Source organism: Gymnoscopelus braueri (assembly GCF_963280865.1).
Source record: "Gymnoscopelus braueri genome assembly, chromosome: 13".
NCBI classification, from domain to species: domain Eukaryota; kingdom Metazoa; phylum Chordata; class Actinopteri; order Myctophiformes; family Myctophidae; genus Gymnoscopelus; species Gymnoscopelus braueri.
Window position 1 is genome coordinate 30,188,366 of NC_137615.1, and position 24,765 is coordinate 30,213,130.

At 40.9% G+C, this 24,765-nt stretch overlaps 1 protein-coding gene across 2 annotated transcripts in view; it reads right to left on the reverse strand.

Moving 5' to 3' along the window:
• Positions 1–12,460: 12,460 nt before the first annotated feature.
• Positions 12,461–24,765, reverse strand: part of LOC308097971 (uncharacterized protein) — a 16,858-nt gene continuing 4,553 nt past the window's right edge. Inside the window, exons 5-16 of one of the 2 annotated variants that reach the window (XM_080446159.1) lie at position 24,765; positions 24,370–24,465; positions 23,918–23,958; positions 23,249–23,356; positions 22,823–22,882; positions 20,235–20,269; positions 20,040–20,092; positions 19,876–19,921; positions 17,330–17,424; positions 15,749–15,868; positions 14,708–14,889; positions 12,461–14,150 (exon numbers count right to left, since the gene is read on the reverse strand). The exon at position 24,765 is cut by the window's right edge and continues 83 nt beyond it. In XM_080446159.1, coding sequence (XP_080302285.1) covers positions 13,916–14,150; positions 14,708–14,889; positions 15,749–15,868; positions 17,330–17,424; positions 19,876–19,921; positions 20,040–20,092; positions 20,235–20,269; positions 22,823–22,882; positions 23,249–23,356; positions 23,918–23,958; positions 24,370–24,465; position 24,765 — 1,072 coding nt within the window. In that variant the 3' untranslated portion in view covers positions 12,461–13,915. The remainder of the gene's footprint in view (positions 14,151–14,707; positions 14,890–15,748; positions 15,869–17,329; positions 17,425–19,875; positions 19,922–20,039; positions 20,093–20,234; positions 20,270–22,822; positions 22,883–23,248; positions 23,357–23,917; positions 23,959–24,369; positions 24,466–24,764) is intronic. The other variant, XM_080446160.1, reaches the window with a different exon arrangement.

Sequence of the window (24,765 nt, forward strand, 5' to 3'; positions counted from 1 at the left end):
TTCAACCTTATCTTCATCCTCACTAATGCTCTTTTCCATCTACTCACCCAGTGACATCATCGGTGGGGATTCCAAGCTAATAGAAACTACAGCCTTTCTCCTCCTTGGAAGTTTGTATGCTATAATAGAAGCCATTGTTCTTGCATTGATAAAAAATTTAATAAATGAAATATCCAAACCTGCAAACCGATGATGTCACTGGTAGGCAGGTTTCTGAACTGTCCACAGCCCTACCCTGAGATATATAGACCGGGAAGACAACATTTTTACCATAATTATAATGAGCATTAGTGAGGACCACCAGTTGAAAATGGCTGAAGTGGTCCTTTAACCCATTGAAACCGTGCAAGCATCTGTGTCATTTTAGATTTTAGCTACTCAGAAATAGCAGATCTACAAGCTCATAGCTCGTCTCTTCATGCCGCGCTATGAGTTTGTAGATCTGCTATTTTTGAAAGAATGTGAAAATTAGTTTTTAAAGCGAACATTTTTAACTCAAATCTTTGCTTCTGGGGGTCATTGGAACACAATATTTTGCGATGGGGGTCCGAGGCCAAATACATATAATGATTATAATATAATAATAATGATTTAGAAGACATTTATTTTTTAGAATCGGCCTCAGGTCTTAATGGAAAGTAAAAAATCACATTTCTTCTTCCACCACTGCGGGGCGATGTGCGGACATATTGCATTAGTGCACGTTGTGTGCAGGGGCAGAGGGGGGGGGGACATCCCCCCCACTTTTGGGATGAAGAAAAAAGAAAAAGAAGAAACATCCGACATCTACACTTTATGGAGTAAATCTTTTGTACCGAATTAATCAAATTAACCAAATTAATGTAACAAAAACACCCAAAAAAGTAACAAACCCGGTAAAAAAATAATAATCTAAAATGCTCTCTGCGTCCCTGGTTGCGTGAACGGATCAGCGGATACATGGAGAGTGGCAGTCTGTCTACATGGGTGGATCTCATTGTTGTTTTCGATTATGTGGATGATGTTGTTTTAATTGCAGCTGTGACAAACGCAACGTGACAACATAACCAATCTGCTTCTATAATATCAATTAAACATGCTGGCAAATAAAATATGGATTGTTTGTGCTGTGTGTGTGTGTGTGTGTGTGTGTGTGTGTGTGTGTGTGTGTGTGTGTGTGTGTGTGTGTGTGTGTGTGTGTGCTCGCGCGCACATAGCTACTTTTTCTTTAACTATCTACGACAAGCACAAAAACCAGACAAACAGACATTTTGTTACACTTTTGTAACTTAGAATAAATTTTAGAGCTAAGATTATAATTACTAAAAGATTCAGGTTGAGGTCAGGGTTAGGATTAAGCATTTAAGGTTTAGGTTTAGGCAGTGGCGTAACGCAGAATCGCGGGGCCTCCCCGCGGGAGTTTCACGTGAGGCGTGGGTCTAATTCGGTCTAATTCGGGTCTAATTCGGTTCTATTTGACCAATATAAATCAACTTTTTTCTTTTTTTTTTGCTGTAAAAATATTTGTATCAGCGCAGGCGGGGCCCCGCCTGCTGGTGGCCCCCCCGCACCGCAGCACTTGCTGCCCCTCCGTTACGCCACTGGGTTTAGGGTTAGGGTTAATAATGCCACAAAAGGTCAATTCTTTTATGAATCCATGTGGGATTTGACAATCCCACATGGATAGTAATATCAATGTGCCAGAATCAGAATCAGTCACATCACAATTCATCACAGCACAGTTTAACCCATTAAGACCTGGAGACGCATCTGTGTCATTTTCACAGCGCAGCACCGAGTGCCGCGCTATGAGCTTGTAGATCTGCTTTTTTTGAGAAATCGTGATATTTTGTGCAAATCTTTGAATTTTTTTTTTTTCAAGCGAACATTTCTATCTCAAATCTTTGCTTCTGGGGGTCCCTGGAACAACATATTTTGACATGGGGGTCCGTGGCCAAATACATATAAATGTTGGGGTCCTTGACATGAAAAAGTTTGAGAACCACTGGCATAGCACAGTAACATAAGTCTTTTTCAAAAAACTGTTAGGATTTATAAGACATTATGTAGAATCGGCCTCAGGTCTTTTAACAGGTGTAAAGCAGTGGTGACATTATTTTTTCATCATTTTGTAGTACTTCGTGAGAAGAGAGAGGACAGAAGTAGAGTCAGAGCAAAGGGAAATAGATAGAAAACAAGTTAAATAGAACAAATAAAAAGATAAATACAGTATATGTTTGGAAAGCAGATTGCGTCATTGATCTGCTTTGACGGTATGCAAACGTCCTGGGATCCAGTGAGTCAGGCATCATGGAGCAGATGTAATCTCTCACCAGCCTTTCAAAGCATTTGCTGACTATTGGGGTGACGGCAACAGGTTCAGTTATGTGATGTTGCAGTGCTTGGGAATGGGCACAATGGTGGACATTTTGAAGCCTGTGCTAGGTTTAAGAGAATCCCTCCATAGCTGGAACTGAATAGAACCTCCCAGAGTGACACAGATAAGTTCCCTGTGTTGATAGAGAAAGAGAGAGTGTGTCAAATATTGGCATGAAAGTAAGGCTATTAAAGCTTTAACAATAACAATATTGCCAACTCTTCAAGATACACCGTTAATTCATCTTTTGAGAGTGTACAAATGGATCCATACTTGAATTGGATAGGCCTACACTTAAAGTTAAATTATCAATGAGGATTTACATTGAAGATTACATTTGATGCATTTATACATTACATTTCTTTCACTAATTATAGGAGCCACCTTACCCCTTATGCCTAAAACTTTCAGATTTTTTAAAAATGTTTTTTCGAAATAAGTAAAACGTTTAAACGTAAGGGGTACACTTACATTTAAAGGGCATGATACTGAAGGGGTTAGAGTTTAGGTTTAGGCGTTGGGCTTGGAGTTGTGCCTGAAGTGTATAGTTGTTCACTGCGACACATTGTGAGCTTGTAAATTAGATCAGACATTTTCAGCGCATGACACCAGCGCACAAATAAATATGACTTGCGCAGGTGGGGGGGGGGGGGGTGTATGACCCAAATGCAGAGACGACTGCAGCAGAACAGTTAAACTCAAAAGGACAACACAACACACAGGATAGGCTGGCTGGAAACTGGACACAGGTGAGTAGGGTTAATAACCAGGGTGGTTGGAGAAGACAGATAACAGCAGACAAGGGTAGACAGGAAGCACAAGAATGTTACTACAAAATAAGATGCGCGCGCGCACACACACACACAAACACACACACACACACACACACACACACACACACACACACACACACACGTTTTTGCTAAATCCAGACATGCCTTCTTTCTTTCAGTTCTACTTCCTCTGGACCAATCTACTCAATCTAGTCAATATTATGATCAGAATCTAATGGGCAGATTGCCATGACACTTGTGAATTCATGCTCCCTGTAAGATTTGCATAACCCCATGACCTATCCTTTAGCACCACCCTTAGGCCTTAGACAGTTCGCCCTCACATCTACATTGCACCGTCGATCCAATCAATATGCCCAAGGTGTTGTTCTTTATCATCTTCATCATATTTTTTTCCTCTTGCAACATGTGGCCAATTCCCATTAGTTTTGTTTCTTTAAGACAACTTTCACATAGATAGATAGAATTAGTATAGAGTATTGACTATTGCCAACCCTCTGGAGGTTGGCAATGTTGGCATTAGTTGCGTACAGTACACACACATGACATGCATACATGGATGCTCATGCGCACACACACATCAAACCAGGTTGATGGAGGTATTTGTTGTTGTTGCTGTTATTTTAGATTTCATTTTAATGCAAGCATCTGCAGTTGGTGACCTGAATCAAATATTCATGATGGCATGGAATGGAAACTAAACTGCACAACCACACAGCTCCAACCAGCATCAAACAGCACATGCATCCATCCGTGTGTGTGTGTGTGTGTGTGTGTGTGTGTGTGTGTGTGTGTGTGTGTGTGTGTGTGTGTGTGTGTGTGTGTGTGTGTGTGTGTGTGTGTGTGTGTGCGCGTCTACCGTATGTGCTAATGATTAGAATTACAAGCAAATGTCACTTTTTTCAATGCATGTGATGCTTTGAGATGAGATGAAACGTGATGAAAATGCTTTCGTTTATTATTTAGTGCTGGCATTGGAGAGTCATTGAGTAAAGGTGATAGGTTCTTGATCGTTATCTTAAACCCCCTTGCTGTTTGATCACACACAGATAAAGAAAGACACGTGACACACGAGATCTCTTTTACTCGTACGAGGATTGTAAACGACCATGTATCTCACTGGACACGATCCCAACTTACAATGGCGCATCCTCCCCTCTGCCAAGCACTTTATTATCAAAAGACAGGAGAAAGGAGGAGACAGTGGAGTGGAATTCTACTAGCTGATAAGGACTGTCAGACATATTACACATTGGATTAATACATTGCAGGAATTCAATTAAATGAATACAAATCAAAGAAAGAACTTATATACACACATTATAATATATATCTCTGTACACAGATATTATAAACTGGTCCTAACATTCCCTCCTGTTGTTCATTTAATTAATACTTCTGAACATCAATCACATTTTTCTTGCCTTCACATTTCAAAATGAACATCATAACAGGATTTTTATTAATCAACCCAACAACTCAAACATTTGCCTCTTCGCTTCCAGTGGCCTTGGGACTAACTTTCTATGTCACTCTCAAATAGGGCTTGAAAGGAATACACACTCTCGTGTGGAGTGGAGCACTTGGGACAAATATCGTCATCAGTCTGAGACAACGCCGCATGTCTGCACGACCTTTTCATTGACCATACACTAATGGTCTTGCTTTGCGTCACTAACATTCTTGGAATTAATGTCATCTGAAATAAAAAAAACACCACATGTCCTTTTTATCAGAAACGCAGACCCCTCCACTCGCAGCAGTCAAAAGGTCAAGAGTCCATCTATTCTGGACGGCCATTAACGACGCTGACTCAAACTCACGGTTTTGGGCCTCTTCAATTGTCATTGTAGCATTGAGGAACAGGCTACGTCTATAGTTAATTGTCTCTACACGTAACATAAGTTTTCCCACTCCAAGATGGGGAAAGAGAGACAAACCAACCTTATTGGCACGGGATTACCAGTGAGATTGTATTTTTCTTACAACCTCCAATTCTTAGTTGATCTAAACAAACACGGGGGAGTCAGCATTAATGTCTGTTGACAATTGTGTTCGTTGATCTGACCCTTCTTCACAGAGCCAGCGTGGACATAACAAAGGTTAGGCTTCCGAGTGACATACAGGCTTAACAGTGCTATTTAGGGCGTATTTCAACTGATGGTACGGTTTACACGGCAAATAGCTGCTGTTAGTTCAAAGTCATTTTCTCCCAAGGCTCACCAGCGATATTGGATTTCGAGGCATGTCACTTCTCATGACCAGTTGTGTGAAGCAGATATATTTATATGTGTGCAAACATAAACATTCACATTTTAGTCTTAGCGATTTGATTAGCGTAAAAATATACCCAGCATTTAGATTTAGACGGTGAGAAACATTTTCGTCAACACTCCTCGATTTACGAGTAACTTTAATAATACAAATATATAATACACTCATAGAAATTATAAAACTCACAAAAATACCAGGGGTGCAATTCTAAGTGTAATAGGAATGGGGATGGGGAATATTCTAATGGGAGTCTTCTCCAGGTTTGGGTCTGACCTGAGCGCTATCAGCTCGGCCCCACCCGCTGCTGGCTTTTTCACTCCTATTACTTAAATATCTGATAATGTTCGCACCAATTTACAGTGGCCTTTTGTGGATCCAAATAACACGTTTCACAGCAATTGTGTTGGTGACCAGGACTCGGAACGGACCCTCTCAGCGCAGAGTTGGTCCTGGTCCTTTCGCTTGATGATCTTTATCACGGCATGCAGATCACCAGTGCTTCAGTCCCTGTAGGGAGAGAGAAAAGACTAGACAGATAATTTGCACTTTGGACTTTATTCGCTTTTAAATAAAGTAAACATCCAGTTTCCAGTGTATTTTCTTGATGTACAACCTGTGCCCTGAATGTTCTCCATGGTGGGAGTCTAACTTCTTTACCATTAACAATTTCAAAAGGGGTTTGGGCCCTGAGTAGTATGGACTATTTTCATGTATGGCTCCACTAATGTGATGCATTATGGCTATGGCCGTTTTGACACATCTGTACTTCAATCTAGTTTTACAGTATCATCACTTTTCAAGAAGTGGAAATAATAGTCTTACATATGGCCTTTCGTTACCTTTTCATTGTCTAAAAACATGTACAAAACTGTTTAGCATAATTTTGAAAATTATAAGTGTGAAAATGCTGCTTAATTATATATTATATGTGTACCATCCCTCCTGTTTGAGATATGACCTATGGTCATGACTCAACTTCAGATCCTAAGTGTGAAATGGTCTGTGTCACTGGTGGCAGACATAACAAATAAAAACTCCCAATGTGAAGCGCGACTAGGTTCCTTTGCTATCTTATCTACATAAGCGTTTCCCAGGCGTAAAAGTGCCTCTGCTAGTCTACTGTGCAGCAAAAAATAAACAAAGTAGAAAATGCATCTTGGCAACGAACTTTAGTGAGATGAGGTTCAGTACATATCAAAAATTTACACAGGTTCCAGGTCTTAATGGGTTAGTTAAGAGACATTTGGAGTAAAAACCTAGAGGCCTTAACATCTTTCAGTTTGGACAAAGGGATTAGTATGGTCAGGCAAGGCCTACACAGAGGAGCTCGTCTAATCTTTTTTTTTTATCTTAACAAACCAGTTAAACCCATAATTTTGCATCATGTCATGCTGAGTGAGTGGCCTAGGAAGCTAGATGCTTTATTGCCCGTGACCTTCAAGTGCTTTAAGAGCTTACTTGTGGTTTTCCACACATACCTCACGTGTGTGGGAGATTCTCCCAAAATAAATCAACACAAGAGATAACGTGAGACAACTGAGAAACGTGGCCTCAAAATTTGCTATTTCCCTTGAGAAATTGGCTGGACTTAACAAGCCCTTGTGGAATACTCAAATGAGTAGAAATACTTAAAAAATTTGTACAGATACTTTAAAGTTCCCAAACTGAGTAAAAATACTCTAAACTGAAAATTATTTGGGCTTCTCCTGTTCTTTCTTGGCTGGACTTCACACGCACACGCACACACACACACACTCACACACTCACGCACAGGCAGGCTCACTGGAGCGCACACACACACTCCAGTAATCAGTCTCTGTCTCTCTGTCTCTCTCTCTCTCACGCACACATGTGAACACACACACACACATGCAGACAGTCAGACAGACACACATACAATCTGCACATTACAGATTTGGTTCAGACTCATGCATCACTTCTATAATATTTCTCACTCCTCTCACACACACAGTACCTGACACTCTCCAACGTAAGTGACGTCATTCCACATGCTTCAAACACACACAGTCTTTTCGGTACATGAAACTACACACATGCACGTATACAAGCACACACGCACGTCATAACCCATTTGTTCACACTACTGTTGCTACCCTTCACACTTTACATATAGTACATATGTATTACACCCAAACACCACATTCACTTACAATTCATGTACACTAACACCTGAACACACATGCACACTCTCTCTCTTCCTCCTTTCATGCAGAAAAATAACTTCTAGGTGGACTGTACTGCCATGTACTGTGATTCTCATGTTGTTACTAAAAAAAAAATACATTCATCCACACACATACATACACTCTTACTCTCATTTAAACATCACTCCTTCCATGTCGTTGTGCACCACGACATGGAATTTTGAAATGTTTAAATGATTACTGCATCTATGTGGGGCAATTCATACAGATCACGAAAAATGCACAATCCACTCTCTCATTTACACATCTTTTAGACAAAACAAAACATGTTCTTCTTACTACAAAACTCTCTCTCTCTCGCTGTCGCTCTAATGCGCACAGCCTCCTATTTTCTTCTCTTTCTCTCTTCTCTAATCTCTCTCATCATTCCAACCATCCACTGTTGTGTTTGACTCGCAAACAACCATAAAGTGGCCCTTACGACCACATCTACCACATCTATACATAAATCCGGGGGCCTTCTTTGGCCTTATATTCTTTCTTCCCTTTGGTTTCACTTCTTCGTTGGTAACATCGACTACAATCACTTGTTTCCCAGGATCTTCTTTTTCCTTCTCCATATTAGCAGTCAATTACTATTATGTGGGTGAACTTAAATATGTGTGGTTATTATAATGTTCTGTTCAATGTGTAGAAATTATTTTATTCACTGTAAAGATCTTGTTCTTATCCTAACTAAGTGTACAGTATTTCAAACTTTATCTAGGCACTGCTGTATACTGGCCAAAAACTGTATCACACCCAAATTCACCACGTCCACCACGTGTAGACGTGCCCCAGGGAATCACGCACTTATCACTCACTTATCACATCCAAACCATACACCGTACACCCCTGAGATTGTTATGGGGGTTATACTAGATATATAGAATAAATATAGACAAAGCAGTTTACACGACTAGATTTCCCCGGAGGGGGCTGTCAGACCCACTGGCTTTCAACCACCGTGACAAACACACACTCAACTTGTACCAGTATACTCTTGCAGCTAATAAAATGCAGTGGCTTTCGCCACTACAACACAACTATAACTGTAGTTGCTTATCTATGCACAACTACAACACACTTGTCAATATTACACCTTCGTAATAACAACAATATGTCCACACCAGGACCACTTACATGTTTCTTATAGGCGTGTGATCACGTTCAGATTTCGGCAGTCGTTCGTCGAAGAGAAGATTTCGGACTGGTGAACACCGGCCTGGTGCGACTTTACACCCCAGGGCTTGCAGGACCCTCTTGGATCTCTGGCTATCGATAGACTTGCGATGCGTCCTCTTCTCCTCTTCCAAAAACGACGTAGAAATCCGACACGAAGGACCAGTGAAATGATAGGTTCTTGATCGTTATCTTAAACCCCCTTGCTGTTTGATCACACACAGATAAAGAAAGACACGTGACACACGAGATCTCTTTTACTCGTACGAGGATTGTAAACGACCATGTATCTCACTGGACACGATCCCAACTTACAATGGCGCATCCTCCCCTCTGCCAAGCACTTTATTATCAAAAGACAGGAGAAAGGAGGAGACAGTGGAGTGGAATTCTACTAGCTGATAAGGACTGTCAGACATATTACACATTGGATTAATACATTGCAGGAATTCAATTAAATGAATACAAATCAAAGAAAGAACTTATATACACACATTATAATATATATCTCTGTACACAGATATTATAAACTGGTCCTAACAAAAGGCCTTTACACAAAAAGTCTGGTGCATTTTTCTTTATTTTATTTCCGCAAAAACGCATCCAATTTGGTGTGCAATGGTCAGAGTCATCCGGAAAAATCTAACCCTTCTCACAGGAAAAGAACTGCAACAAGAAAAAGTGCTCCTCGGAGCACAGGTCTCCGCCAGGTCAGGTAGGTTATTGTGGCCTCCTGGCCTCCCGCTATAATAGGCCAATGTGAAAAGGGTGCCATTTCTTCTTAGGCCTTGCACGGCAATCGGACACTGCATTCATGATTTGAGGCATTTTGTTCAAAAAAATTTTTTTGCTAAACTAAATTAGACCTGCTGGTGGCGCTATAACAGGCCAATGTTAAAAGGGTGGCATTTGCTCATCAACATAGTGTGATTGTGCGTGCAAAGTTTGACCGCAATCGGATGCTGCGTTCATGATTTGCGGCCACTACTGCAAACTTTAGATGTCAATCTTAGGCAATCAGGATGGAATATGAAAAATCAAACACATTCGTCTTGATCACATGACTATAGAGATCATGTGTACCGATTTAAGTGAAATGTGCATAAAATATTTAGGTATAGTAGCAAAACATGTGTTTTACATAAGTCGGCCTCCTGGTGGCGCTATAAAAGGCAGATGTGAAAAATGCAGGGCTAAGGTTTTTCCTTGACCTCTAGGGAGTGCGCTTACAAAGTTTTACACAGATCGGTGCAGTTATAGGTAAAAACACGAATCGGCCTGTTATAGCACCACCATGAGGCTGATTTGAACATTTTCAAGTGCCATTTTTTCCCCGGCATAGTGGAAATATGCGTGCAAAATTTCAAGGAAATTGCATGCTGTGTTCATGATTTGAGGCATTTTGTTCAAAATGGAGCACTCCTGCAAACTTTGGAAGCCATTTTTAGCCAATCAGGATGGAAATTGAGAAATCTGAAAGACCCGTTTGGTTTAATGACTATAGAGATACTGTGTACCGATTTGCGTGTTTTTTGGACAAAATCTGTAGGAGTACTGTCAAAAAATATGTTTTGCACAAATCGGCCTCCTGGTGGCGCTATAACAGGCCCATGTGAAACATTTGAGGCAGAGGTTCTGAATTGGCATCCAGGGAGTGTGTGTGCACAGTTTCGCTGTGATCAAGCCAACGGTGCCGGAGATTAGCTGTTCACAGGGGGCAAAACATACTCTCTCGCCATACCTTTCGGCCTGGCGGAGACAATAATGTTATGGCATACTGTATATTATTTCAAAATGGTGAGCTCCAGTGATGAGTTTGCTACAAAATCAATGTCTATGCAAAATGCTTATACTTGGCTTTCTATATTGTGTAATTACAGTAGGCCTATGTAGTAATAATGGGAATTACCACATTTGTAAAAAGATAGAAAATACAGATTAATTTCAATTCACTTGATTTTGTAAAAGTAAAACACTGTTACATAATCAGAGTGTCTGAGGTTTTGCCAAATTCTTCACTTTCTCCACTACAAAACACAAGATAATGTATTAATAGTTGGGTATGGCTAATTAAAGCACGGCAGCCTGTTGCTTATATCATTAGATAAAATACCCACCACTAGGATTGCCAAGTTATTCTGCAATTCCCTGCCAAATGTTGTAGTTTATTCCAGAGTTATAGCTATATGCCATTCATCATACATACTCAGAATCAAAGAATGTCAGAATATCATGTGCGTAAGTCTGAGATGATTTTTTTTTTCCTTTAGTGTTGTTAATATACAGTGAATAGTTTAAATAATAAATAAAAGGCCATAATTGTAGCTTTGGTTAAGACGTTTGGCTTGTGTTGCAGCACACCACACAACATTGCACTCACACATCTTTCCACTTGTGCATTTACTTACACTGCTGATCATATTGACTACACATGCTACTGTTGGTTTAAGTTCTCCTCTTGTGTCATTATTTTAAATAAATTGTTAATTGATTTGGTTGAGTGAATCTCCCTCTTTTGTAATGGCCATGCGGCTCAGTTTGTGAAATCATTAATAGAAAGCTGAAATTAGCTATAGCTTGCTTGGCAGCTACCAAAAATCCTCAGACTGAATTGAACGCAGTAAACCATCATAGCCACTAGAGGTCATTCCATGTATGCAGTATTTCCAGTTGGACATGCCTGATGTTGCAGAATGATGGCATAGTACAATATATTTTTTGATGACATAATATTGACTTTTTGTACAGTATGTTTTTTTTATGTTTTTTTAAGACTCAGGCGTTTGAGGAAATGGCATAGTAGGACTTTTGTGTCAACTATGACAGTTTTTGACAACATTGTAGAACATGATTTATTTTGCTGGCAGGTGGTGGGGTGGCACAGTCTACATTACATATTAACAGTACTAATCATTGTAATGAGGCCCATACGTAGAAAGTTCATAGAAAGGACAGTCCCCGCCCCCTGGCACGACAGTCGAGACAGGCACAAGGTCATATGTGCATCTCTCTCTACAGACATGTACATACACGTACAGATAGACCAAGCCTGTCACGTGAACATCAGATACTCTACATACAGTAACTCATGCTTGGCTGCACCATGCCTGTGGAACAGCCTTCCAAGCGACTTAAGGGCACCGCAGACCCTGGACTCTTTTAAGACAGGCCTATTTCTATTTAGGAAGGCCTGTGTTACATTTTGTGTAGTTACTGTGAGGAATATACTTTTGTGCTTGACACTATTTTTTAAACCCGTTTTTAAGCTTTTGCACTCTGAGCTTCCTTGTGAATGAAGAGTGCAATACAACTGAAATACATTATTATTATTTATCATTTATAAAAGGAGACCATGTGATGTGAGATCAATAAGCCTTTACAGTATTGTAATTTGAGTGAACAAAGGTTACAACAGGAGCATTAAAAGTAAAGACAGAAAGGATCAAACTTTGTCCAAGACTTATTGAACAACTTGGTTCAACATGAAGTTGGTGTTAAGAAACTATTAAATCAAAGATTGGGACCCATTACTACACTGTAGCAGATTAAGATTGCATAAAAGGATGTTACATCCCAGTTGGTGGTCTAGGAAGGAGGGACTTTAAAACATACCCAAATGACAGAATTGAAACGGACAGATGGTTGAGTGAACTGAGAGTTTGTTTATTCAAAATAACTAAGGTTAACAAAACTAATGTAAATAACTTAAAGAGCTAACCTAAGAGAGAAACCACCAACTACAAACAGAAAATACAACCTGTGGCACTGACCTCTATCATAGTGTGAAATAACAAATAGTCACCTACGGGTGGGGAAATGTACAGAATCTACCCTTCCCTGTAATAACGTTTGGCAGAATCAACAAGTCTTACAAGACTAAAAGTTAATTGGTTATGACTGAGTAGACAAACGGACTGGTGGAAGTATGGCAGTGGGAAAAGAGAAAACTCTTTATCATCACAGGTGGTTTATATATGGTGATGGCTGGAGATGATTGGTGGACCGATGAGGGGAGGATCAACCGGTGGGGAGAGGCGGAGTTGTTATGGAGCTGAGCGAATGTTGAGTGAATGGGCTGGACCTGGGAATGAGTGACAGCCTGGCAGAGGGCAGAGAGCAGCAGGGAGAAAAACAAGCACATACACGTGCCCCCCATAACAATACACGTAACAAAGGCTAATAGAACAAGTACAGTAGTACATAAACAATTAAACTGACTAGTGGTTCTTACACGGCAGGAGCAATATGAATAAATGATACGAAAATATGTCTGCAAATATTACTCATCAAACTATTAATTTGGTGATGCCTCATTTATACAAGTGGATCATTTTATTCACTGTGAAAAATCGACCTAGATTAGAAAAATAATCATGTGGCTTTATCGCTGCGTTATATTGACGTTCTGTATGGATGTACTCAAACATATGTTTACATTCATGTGAATTAATCTTACCAAATAAATGCTAACCTATTTTCAACATATCTTCATAATTGGTCCTCACTGATGCTCATTATAAGTCGGTTCCAATTTTGTATACTCACTCCGTCTCAGAGGAGGGCTGTGGACATTTCAGAAACCCACCTACCAGTGACATCATCAATGGGGAATCCAAGCTAATAGAAACGGCAGGCTTTCTATTCCTGGAAAGTTGGCATGCTATTATAGAAGCCATTGTTCTTGGATTAATACAAAATAAAATAAAGAATTTGAAATCTTGTCTGAAATGACCAAACCTGCCTACCGATGATGTCACTGGTAGGCGGGTTTCAGAACTGTCCACAGCCCTCCTCTGACAGAGTAGACAGAAAATGGTAACATATTATAATGAGCATTAGTGAGTGTTAGGACCAATTATAATGAAGATAGGTTGAAAATGGGTGAAGTGGTCCTTTTAAGCCAACAGACAAAAGCTTGTTTATTGGGTAAATTCATGTGTTTCTCTAAACTGCCAAGAAAGAAAGAGACAGACAGACAGACAGACAGACAGACAGACAGACAGACAGACAGACAGACAGACAGACAGACAGACAGACAGACAGACAGACAGACAGACAGACAGACAGACAGACAGACAGACAGACAGACAGAGAGATGTACGTAGTTAGGGAGCCGGGTGTGTTTCGGATATAATGTTGCTGTACGGTCCGTAGCGTCCAAACTTGTCTTTACCAACCACAGCAAAACAAACCTTGTAGTCAGATCTCCATGTTAAGAGTTTAGTTTCACTAAGATACATGGGCCCTATACGTGGCACATCTCTAGCTTCCACCTCGTTCACTTTTTCCCATTCCTTGAAGACACCGCTGCCCTTAGCATCCTCTACTGTCCTGAAGACACTGCAGCAAGGAGAGAGGAGAGAGAAGAAACATCAAAAGATAAGATAGAAGTGATGATGACGGGGAGGAGGAGGGAGAAGAAGGACAAGAGATGTAAAAAGCATCTTAAACATACAGTAGGATGGTAGAGAAGAAGAGTAAAAGGGAAAGAACTTCAAAGGGGAATATTTTGTATCGACCTGGTCCCTATTTTTAGATCTCTGGGATCTGTTGGCTACACAAAGGAATACAGACGCAACAAGCAGAGAGGAGAGACTCACTGCTCGTGTATAGAGCGGACTGATTTGTTTTCACATTTCTAAATTGTGCCAACAAAATGAAGTGCAACACTGCGCTTCATCTTTCATCATACTAAACCGGCATGCTTGAAACTACTAAGACAATAGGGCGCAGGTTGACAATAAAATGTGGCCTTATACGAATAAGAGTTGCAATCAAGTCCTTAAGTTTTATAAACAATACGTTCTATTTTTTTGATTATTTCATTGGTTGAACCTTAATTGGTTTCACCTTCAAAGAGATCCTTAATGACAGGGCAACTATGTCTCTGTTAATACCTGTAGCTCTCTATAGTGAGTGCGTCCTTCTCCTCGATGTTCCAGTCAATGTTGAGGCCAGGGGGATCTTTCAATATGGACGCCTTTATAGTTGGTGCCTGGGGGATGTTGTAGGAAGCTGCCTCCCAATTCAGAACCAATGGAAACGGTGTGATCGGGAAAGGGGGGTAGTTGCAGTAATCCTGGGAAAGGATGAGGCTCAGGGTAAGAAATATGAATTAGAAATGTTAGCTATTTGCATGGATTATTTTGTGTGTGTAACTCTGCATACATAATTTAAAAAAAATGAATGTGTTGGTGTGAGTGAGTGAGTGAGTGAGTGAGTGAGTGAGTGAGTGAGTGTGTATGTGTGTGTGTGTCCGTCGCTAATGTCATAAACTACTATACCGATCAATGTTAAATGTCTTGTGCACACTGCCATTCCACCAGGGAACTCAATTCCCGAAAAATGTTTTCATATTTTCTGTTTCTATCACACAACATGTATGCACGCATTTGTGCATTTGCACCATAGACAGGTAGAGAGGGAGAGACACACACACATGCGCATTAGTTTATAGTGCGTGCGTGCGTGCGTGCGTGCGTGCGTGCGTGCGTGCGTGCGTGCGTGCGTGCGTGCGTGCGTGCGTGCGTGCGTGCGTGCGTGCGTGCGTGCGTGCGTGCGTGCGTGCGTGCGTGCGTGCACCACTTTTCCCACTGCACCAAAATATGTGGGTCATCGATCGGCCTCTACAGTCATCTCAGGACCCACAAATAGATGACCCTACGCAGGCCAATCATACTCGTTTAGAGTTACTGTCGATGATGATAGCGTGTGTACTATGACTCGACTCAGTAGCTTTGGGAGTTGTAATCTGCACTGTCGTCATTTATTTGCGTGTTGTTTTATGTGCATGTGCATGTGCATGTGCATGTGCATGTGCATGTGCATGTGCGTGCGTGCGTGCGTGCGTGCGTGCGTGCGTGCGTGCGTGCGTGCGTGCGTGCGTGCGTGCGTGCGTGCGTGCGTGCGTGCGTGCGTGCGTGCGTGAATATTAGTACCATCTGTGATTCTATGTCTTGAGTCCAGAGAGGTTTGTGTTCTTCGTCCTCAACCTGCATCTTCTCATGGTTTGGTGAATGCCCTGGAGACACGTTTTCTTTCTTTATCCAATTCTGAAACTAACAACAAACCAAAGAATGGAACTCTGTGAGTTAAGCTTAATGTGATATAGTGACAAGAAGCTGCCACTACAAAATATCTACAGTTAATCGACAATGAAAACATATAAAATATTTGATTCTACAACAATACATTAAGGAGATAATCCTACACGCAGCTTTAAAGGAGGATTGTTTTCATGGTTTTCTTGGTTTTAATTAACAATAGATATGCACTGCATGATGGCAAGATTGTGTCCTCAGCATGACATCACGGGTATAGGCTACCATTTTTCCCTTGACACTCCTCTCTCCTTAACTAAACAATGTAGTAGTTCATATACAGTATGGTCCCATTTAGTTCTTAATAGATGTTGATTTTATACTTCATTGTACAATGGGAACGAGTGACACCGGTGAGGGACACTGTCTTCAAAGGAGTATAAATCAAGCTTTGAAGATGGACAGGCTGTAAACAATAACAGCTGCCCTATAGATGGTGTGAACTTCAAAATAGAATAATAATACTATAGGCGAAACAACTAGTTTTTGTCTCCGCCGGAGGCGGAGAGTATGTTTTCGCTTCGTCCCGCTGTGTGTTCACCTCCCTCCTAGCCAAGCTAACATTGGTCAAGCTCCACGTGACACGTGTCAATATGTTGACACCAATGCCTTTGATTGGCTAGAGGGACGCATGACGAAATAAAATCCTATAAATAGGTGTGTCACTTCAAAAAGCCATTTATATTTTTTGAAGTGAGGTAAGACAGGATCAATCAGTCTTGATTGGAACAGTACCTTCCAGTACAAATCACCCGTCCGTCCGTGCGTGTGTGTGTCCCTCTGAGAACACCTAACATTGGTCAGTTTCACGTGACATCACAATTTGTGGAAAATTTTCATTTCATTTGATTAAAATAGCACAGGTCTGCTGGCGGAGACTTGTGCTCCGAGGAGCACATTTTCTATTTTTGGGCGGTGAAACCGCCCCTATAAGTGAGATTTGGAAAAATGTACATTTTCCTGCGCTGTGATCTGGGCCCAGGAAATTAGTACAATTATCCTGCGCTGTGATTGGCCAATCACAGCCTATTCAGGACTGTGATTGGCCAGTGTCACATGACACATGTGCATAGCCCTATATAAGCAACCATAACTTGAAAAAAACAAAATTTGGTTTTTTTCAAGTTATGGTTTTGTCCATCATAAAGAGTGTTTCAATAAATGTATTTATCCTTTGTACATGATTGATCGACTCCATTCAGTATTGTGATTAGCTAGCAAGACACCGCCCACTTCACACAGGGTGTGATTTTTTTATGAGTTTGCTAGTTAGCTAGCCAAATTCCCCTCAGGAATTAATCCATCTTTATTTTTGGTACATTTTGGAGGTATGCGTTAGCTTATGTACATACAACATACACAAACATGTCATTTCTATGTGTTTATCACATGTCACTTTGAATACTGAAGGGGTCCTACATTGCTCTGCAGAGAATGGGGAGTATCAGAAAGGGTGGACTGTCGTGTAGGTGAGAGAGGCTCTTCCTTCATTTTACGTATGATGGTCTTCATGGCTTTGGTAAACAGGAGAGAGGAAAATGTGTCAATTATTATATAACAGTGATGTTATGTCTTGACATGCATACTGTAGTTCTCCATCCAAGAGGAACAATAACATCACAACAAATGTAAACAGAAAGGCTAATTTGATCACATAGATCATTACATAAGCCCAATTAAGTGCAAGAAATGCCTCATGGAACCACATTGATCGTAATCTCTCAAGACCGATTCTGCTAAAACAAATCTTTTCTTCCATTTCTTTTACCAAATGGGTTCCCAGATTGCCTTGATCATAACAAAATACATTTCATTCCCCTTTGAAAGAGATCGTATAAAGCTTTTATAATCCATTTAACAGACGTGACTTTATTATGTAAACACTGCTTACAATTATGTTCTATGGTCGGATTATGATAGATTTTCGGGTGGAAACTAACTAAATATTTATAAAACCCACAGGCAGACCACTTTCAACCTGGCATCCATATTTTGGACATGTCATTATAATTTTAAAAGTTTTTTAAATTCAATGAATAAATAAATTAATAAATAGTTCAAAAATAGCATTACAATATTTTTGGGCATGCCACTTTATTTGAGTGCATGTTTTATGTACAGTATAAGGTGCCCTGAAAAGGAATCCACTGTGACTGGCTATACACAGGTTCACAAACCACAGATAACTTGTTAACACATATTGTTCTTCTGTATTTTACAGGGAACCATTAATAAGACTGCTTCTTCTTTGGTACCTGCACCAAATTAGCACCTTTTGATTGCTGTATAATAACAAGACCCAATTAGAGTTTGCGGTTCCAATCTATAATTGTAGCTAAGCTGCTGTTTAACAGTAAATAATAATGCATTGATACCTGTGGTTATACAATTACAAGTACTTATATCTCCATAGGATAGGCTTTTAATCACATTTGGCAATCCAATGACATCTTTTTTTAATTATTTAAGCAACAGAGAATAGTAATGTGTGTGTGTGTGTGGGGGGGGCAGGGGGGGTCTGCAGGCATTTTACTTAGCACATGTAGGGCTAATATCATATTGTGAGGTGAGACTCGATATCATCTACTGTAGATATCATCTGATATTTTGGATATCATAATAAACTATTTATTAGAGTTACATTTTTCCGCAATGGACTACAGGCTGACATTTAAAAATCTGTATAAAACTTCTAAAACAAACAGTCACATGCTGCTGCAAAATATACTGCAATTGTCTCTTATTCATAGCTCATGTGCTTAAACTATGCGTACAAAAATTACTGCTTCATGAAAGTTCATGCTTTAACTGATTTTTTTATGCATAATAGGATGCATCCCTATGGGGAAATGAATAGTGACTCATTTGTTTAACACAACCAGCAGATGGCGTAGGTCTGCACTTTCCCTCCCTTTAGACAGGTATGGCTCTTGTCTAGACTAGAGCAACTGGCATGCAACAGTAGAATAAGATTCAATTCATTGATTAATGAATTCATCAATCAGCTGTAATGAATGCAAGGATCAAGAACATATTGCCCAGGGAATGTTCTTTGAGACACCAGTTAAGATTTTTTTTTTCTAAAAGTACACATACATGAAACTTAGGTGTTTTTTTCAAGTAAAGTCAAACAAAATGTCAGGCTAGTAAACAACGCAGCTGAAACTAATACAAATAATAATAGGAGTGTTGGATTTAGGTGTGCCACTGCCCAGGGTTAGTTATAATGGGGCAGAATAATGGGCCGTCAATTGTCAGTGACACACCTAAATCTAGCACAGACAGTATTCATTGTATTAGTTGTAGCTGTGTTGCTTACATCACATCACATCACAGTAATCTTGCAGCCTGTCATCCTAAATATATTAAAATCGGACCACGGCCACGTCACTCTGACATAACCATAAACAAACCCGATACGCCCATATATAGGCATGTCACTATGACTCAGACATAACCATAAACAAACCTGATATGCTCTTATACAGATCTAGTTGGCTTGAGCCACAGATCCCTGCGACTAGTATGTCGCAGGGACTTACCCCCAATCCAATCTTTGATGCTGAGTGGCAAGCAGGGAGGCATTGGGTCCCATCTTTAGTCTTTGACCTGGCCGGGGATCAAACCCCGACCTACCAGTCTCAGGGCGGACACTCCTAACCACAAGGCCACTGAGCTCGTACCCTGGATTGCCCATATATGGGCATGCCAATACATGGTATGACCATTATACTGATGACATTAGGGATCTCCATATATGGGCATTAAATGGACAAGGACTGCCAGATACAGAGATATCCATATATGGGCACGGGTACTCTGACAAAGCTCCCGACACTATGACTCTGTGTTTTTAATCTGCGATAACGCAAACTGGAAAACTTAACAGACAACAAAATCAGCCTAGTATTTCATCACCCTTTAAGCATTCAGTTGGCAGTGTTGGATATACAAAGACACCTTACCTTCAGTATCTGCTTGCATTGCTTGCATTGATTCTTTTCTGTTTTCCTGGGTGGAGTAGCAACACAAAGTTCAGTCATTGCAGTCTCTTGCTGTAACCCACAGTACACTTTTTTGAAAGAGTGATCAAAGAGTGAATGTAGTATGAATGAGTGATTGAGTTCACCAATGTATATAAGAGCTCTCCGTTGTCTTCTAGGCTCTTTCTGTGTGTCTTGTCTGAAAGAAATGAGCCATTAGATATACTGTTCACTGACAAGAAATGTGGTTAAATCAGGAATATACTGTGTGCCTAACAATACTTGTGTCCACAAACAAAATACACATAGAGTATATAGACCCAAAGAGGCCGGGCCCTTACCATGTAACTCCATGCTCATGGTGTCATCCTCTGACCTGATGATATAAATATCACACGCATTAAAATCTTACAGCAGTAGTCTATACCGCAAACTTAATCTGACAGCTGACATTAAAGAGCAACTTTGAGCCGGCAGCAGAGGTAGGCTATCACACAGTCAAATCAATTAAAAGGAACAGCCAAGCAGGCCGGGACTATACTCTCGCAAAGTTTGGAGGGGGAGTGGTGGGTGGGTGGGGCTGTCTGTGCTTTCTACGTGTCCGCTGTATCAAGCCCATAGAGCGTCGCAGTTCCCGCCCACTTCCTGTTTTTTTTGGTGCCGGAAGAAAAAACTCAATGCATTTTTCCATTGACATTTCCAAAAATATTTATATCTATTAATTTAAGCCTCGAATCAAGCCATCATGACATGACATGAATCATGACCATAAACGTTTGATTCTGTGATTTTTTTTTTGTTGAAAACGGCAAAACAAAGGGTATTTATTAAATATAGTATATCATATAATTAAATATAAAATAAAATAAAATCACAGAAAAAAACGTTTTATGGTCATGATTCATGTCATCTCGTGATGGCTTGATTCGAGGCTTAAATTAATAGATATAAATATTTTTGGAAATGTCAATGGAAAAATGCATTGAGTGTTTTCTTCCGGCACCAAAAAAAACAGGAAGTGGGCGGGAACTGCGACGCTCTATTGCCTTCAGAGCACCGACGGCACCGCCCCTCGCCAGTCTCCTCCTCCAAACTTTGTGGGACTATATTTGAGCCTTTAGTCCGATGCATACCACCCTTTTAGTGCCGAAATAAAATCGGTTCGGGATGGGTCCCAGACTCGATTTTACTTTGTGTTGTTGTGGATAGAGGTCCTATATCATCACTTCAGGTGGGTTGGTATAAGAACGTACGTCCAGTCGTGAAAGTTACATCATACAAAGGTTTATTATAGAAGAAAAGTTCACAGCATCAGAAGATAAGCAGGCAGCATAAGCAGCTATTATGTGGTCCGAAATCTCTCTCCTCTCTCCTCTGCGTGGCCCTTATATATCGTTTCAGGGGCCCTATGTCCCCCTCCTTCCTGACTTGGTGCACATCCTTGTCTCCCCACTTCTCTGAGGGGTCATGCGTCATTATTACACAACAGTTGTTATTTTCCTAACTCAGTGGAACACAGAAAGCACACAAACATAATTATCTAATCTTTGGGCTAATCTCTCCTTGACATTTTGGACTGCTTCGCTTGACATCAAACTCACCTCTCCCCTAGTTTCACCCCCACTTCTGCTATCATTTCATTCATACTAGTATGAGCTTTTCACTTGTCCTTGTCCTTATCCAAACCCTTGCTCTCTCTCTCCTTCCCAACCCTGGGAAAGCGATTAGCGTAATCTCTCACCCTAATTTGGAATGTTCAGCTGTCTTCTCGCCTTTTAGCGACTACCCTTCCAGATGTTTGCTGCTCCTCTCTACTTCATCTCTGCAATACTTGATGTTCTTTATATCTACTGTCTCTACCATTACGTCCGGGGAAGCATCTGCGCTGTTAACCCTTACTTGCTCCTACAGTGTCTATAAAAGTCAATTCATACTAATGTGGCTCATGTTCACAGCCTCAGAGCGGATACATCTGGCTCTCGCTGGCCGGTGCGCACTGGCTGGAGACAGTCCGGCGAGCGGGAGAAATGGAGAAACTTTGTTGGACTGCATGTGTCGCAGTTTGTCGCATTTTAGCCGATAAATATGTCACGTAGTTGTTCAGTATTGATTAATATTACATACAGCCTCTTTGTTTTCAAATGCGCACTCCCTACGGGAACGGGACACCCTTGGGAGACCCAGAGCGCAGAAAGACATTTTAGCATTTCAATACATATGCATACAAACTGCTTCACTTCAACAATGTTGGTGCGCTTCCGCGGTGGTCGGAACGGCTTTCCACTCTCCTCTGTCCCCAGAGTGTGTGTGTGTGTGTGTGTGTGTGTGTGTGTGTGTGTGTGTGTGTGTGTGTGTGTGTGTGTGTGTGTGTGTGTGTGTGTGTGTGTGTGTGTGTGTGTGTGTGTGTGTGTGTGTGTGTGTGTGTGTGTGTGTGTGTGTGTAATTTCAAATGGCTCGTTCAGGTCATTTGGCAGCTTAAAACCTTTGTCCAAGCAGTGTGTAGGCAACACTATACAGCCGGCAGTAGGCTACTGCTGACAGGAAGTGGAACAGATGGTTGTGACCGCGACACGCTGTGGGGAATTTGTGACGGAGGTAAATGGAAGTTTTCCCTTTCTAGCGATAAGTCGTGTTTATGAATGGTCACTAGACAGAGATTTCAGAGGTATTTGTTCCTCCTGGAAGTTGACTTAAGTGTCTCTTCCAAACTACCACAGTTTTCCCTAGCTTCACTGCCGACAGAATGAACTTGAAGCTGGGCTGAATGAATGAGGAAACATTGCGGAACGCCGAAATGAGTTCGGGAAGTCAAAACATGGTGGCACCGAACAGCCTCTGAATTACATTATATTGTAGTCTGGATAGGTGTCGCTCCGAACTTCTTCAGGCGACAAAACCAGTATAGTCTGTGCTGAGCTTTTTTCCTCACCTGTGTGATGTGTGTCCCCCACTTGAGCTACTCCTCGATGTGCATGGCAAGAAACTTGAACTGGGACAGACAGAGGGGGGGGGGGCAATTACAATGTGGAGTACAATGCAACATTTCAGACTTTTTCCATTTATGATTTGCACTGAGATCTTCATCTTGTCAATTCACTTGCTTCCAATAAATGATCAATTTCTAGCATTGGCAAGACACTTGGCACAGACTTCTATAAGACAAAAGCATAAACACTTTTCTATGTAGTTAAATGTTTTCAATAAGCCTTGTTAATTATCCCACTTGTCGCATTGAAGCAGCAGGCATTGGTGTTTGAAATGACTAGTTATTTCTCCACTGGTCTAAACATCCTCTGAGAAGACACGTATTATAGCGTAACTGCTTCGAGACTTAAAGAAGTCCAATAATGTTTACCTTTTAGTGCAGGATGGGTACGGGTCTGGGATGTGTCGAGGGAGGGGGCAAGGGGGCTTTTCAGCGGAACTTGGTTGGAAGCAACCAACACTCGCCCACAGCACACCTCTGAGACACAGAATGAGTAGAGAGAAATGGTACCATATTATAATGTCGTGAGGAGGATCAATCCTCCAATAATTAACCAAAGCTCTGTGGTGGTGAGCCCAAAATCTCTTCTGCCCGGTTCTCCTCAGTGGCTGGAGCAATTGATCTGCATTTGCACACAGCCATTGACCATTACTATGTGCACGGAACAGCGAAGCAAGTTTTTCGATTTCCCCAACTGTCAGCTGTTTATTAGCGTTTTTATGTAAAAGAATGTCGCCATGGTTACGGCTGCCCAGCTGTGGGATGGCCCCGCAAGCTATGGGATGAATCCGCAACAAACTGGGTCTTCCAAAGTTTGCAAATACTTTTGCCTGCGCACTTCACCGGGTTATGGACTAGTTATAATATAATTGAAGAATTATATACATAATTATAATTATGAAGATAATGTTGAAAATCGGTTAAGTGCTCCTTTAAGTAAGATAATAAAAACATTTTCTCACAACCTGAACTATTTTGCATTGGTAACATTTGGGATTTGATGGCTAAACTCTCACAAAGAAGTAAGAGTAGACATACCGGTCCACCTTGACTGCCACTGCAGGAGATGGCAACTGACTCTGTAAGACAAGACAAGTCTGCTTACAAATATGTCTGGCTTCTATTACTTCTATGGGCTCTAGTTTGAGGACGGTAAACATCAATGTTTATCTGCATCACAAGTGAGGGCTTTGCGTTAAGTGTCCAGCTGGTGCTGATAAAGGTGGGCCTAATGAAAACCTACAAATCCACCAATTAGTTTTATAGCATTTTGTTTTGCTGGACACAGCGCTGATGGGATATTTTGTTAGTGCCCACCCTTAAACTAGAAGCCTACACACGTGAATGTGCATGTGAGTGTGTGTAGGGTGTGTACAGATAAAATAAAATAAAGTACTGTATATGAAAGTATCTGTGTTCATCTAAAGAAGGATGTATGGCGCATATTATTCTCAGCACCACTGCTGCCAACATATATGCATGCGTCCAACCTTGTCCTGTTTGTTGACTGGAGCACTGCTGATACCCAGCTTCCGAATGTATGCAATAGCAGCATTCTCCCTCCTCTTCATCTTCTTAATGTGGTCCTAACAAAGGGAAGGGTAGAACGAGAGAGAGAACACAGACACTAGACTAAGAATAAATGTGCTTCATTATCGATTCATACTTTATTTAATGATTCAAACAACTTCAACTTGGCGTCTCTATTTTTAGAATGCCATTAAAATAGTACAGATCTACAAGTTCACAGTGCGTTGCGATGTCAAGGAACCAACTATCTACATTCCACATGGTCCTGATACCGTTACATTTGGGATTTTATATACAGTGTCACTCTGCTAGCTAGTTAATTCTGTAATGAACACAAAGGTACACAATCACAGACC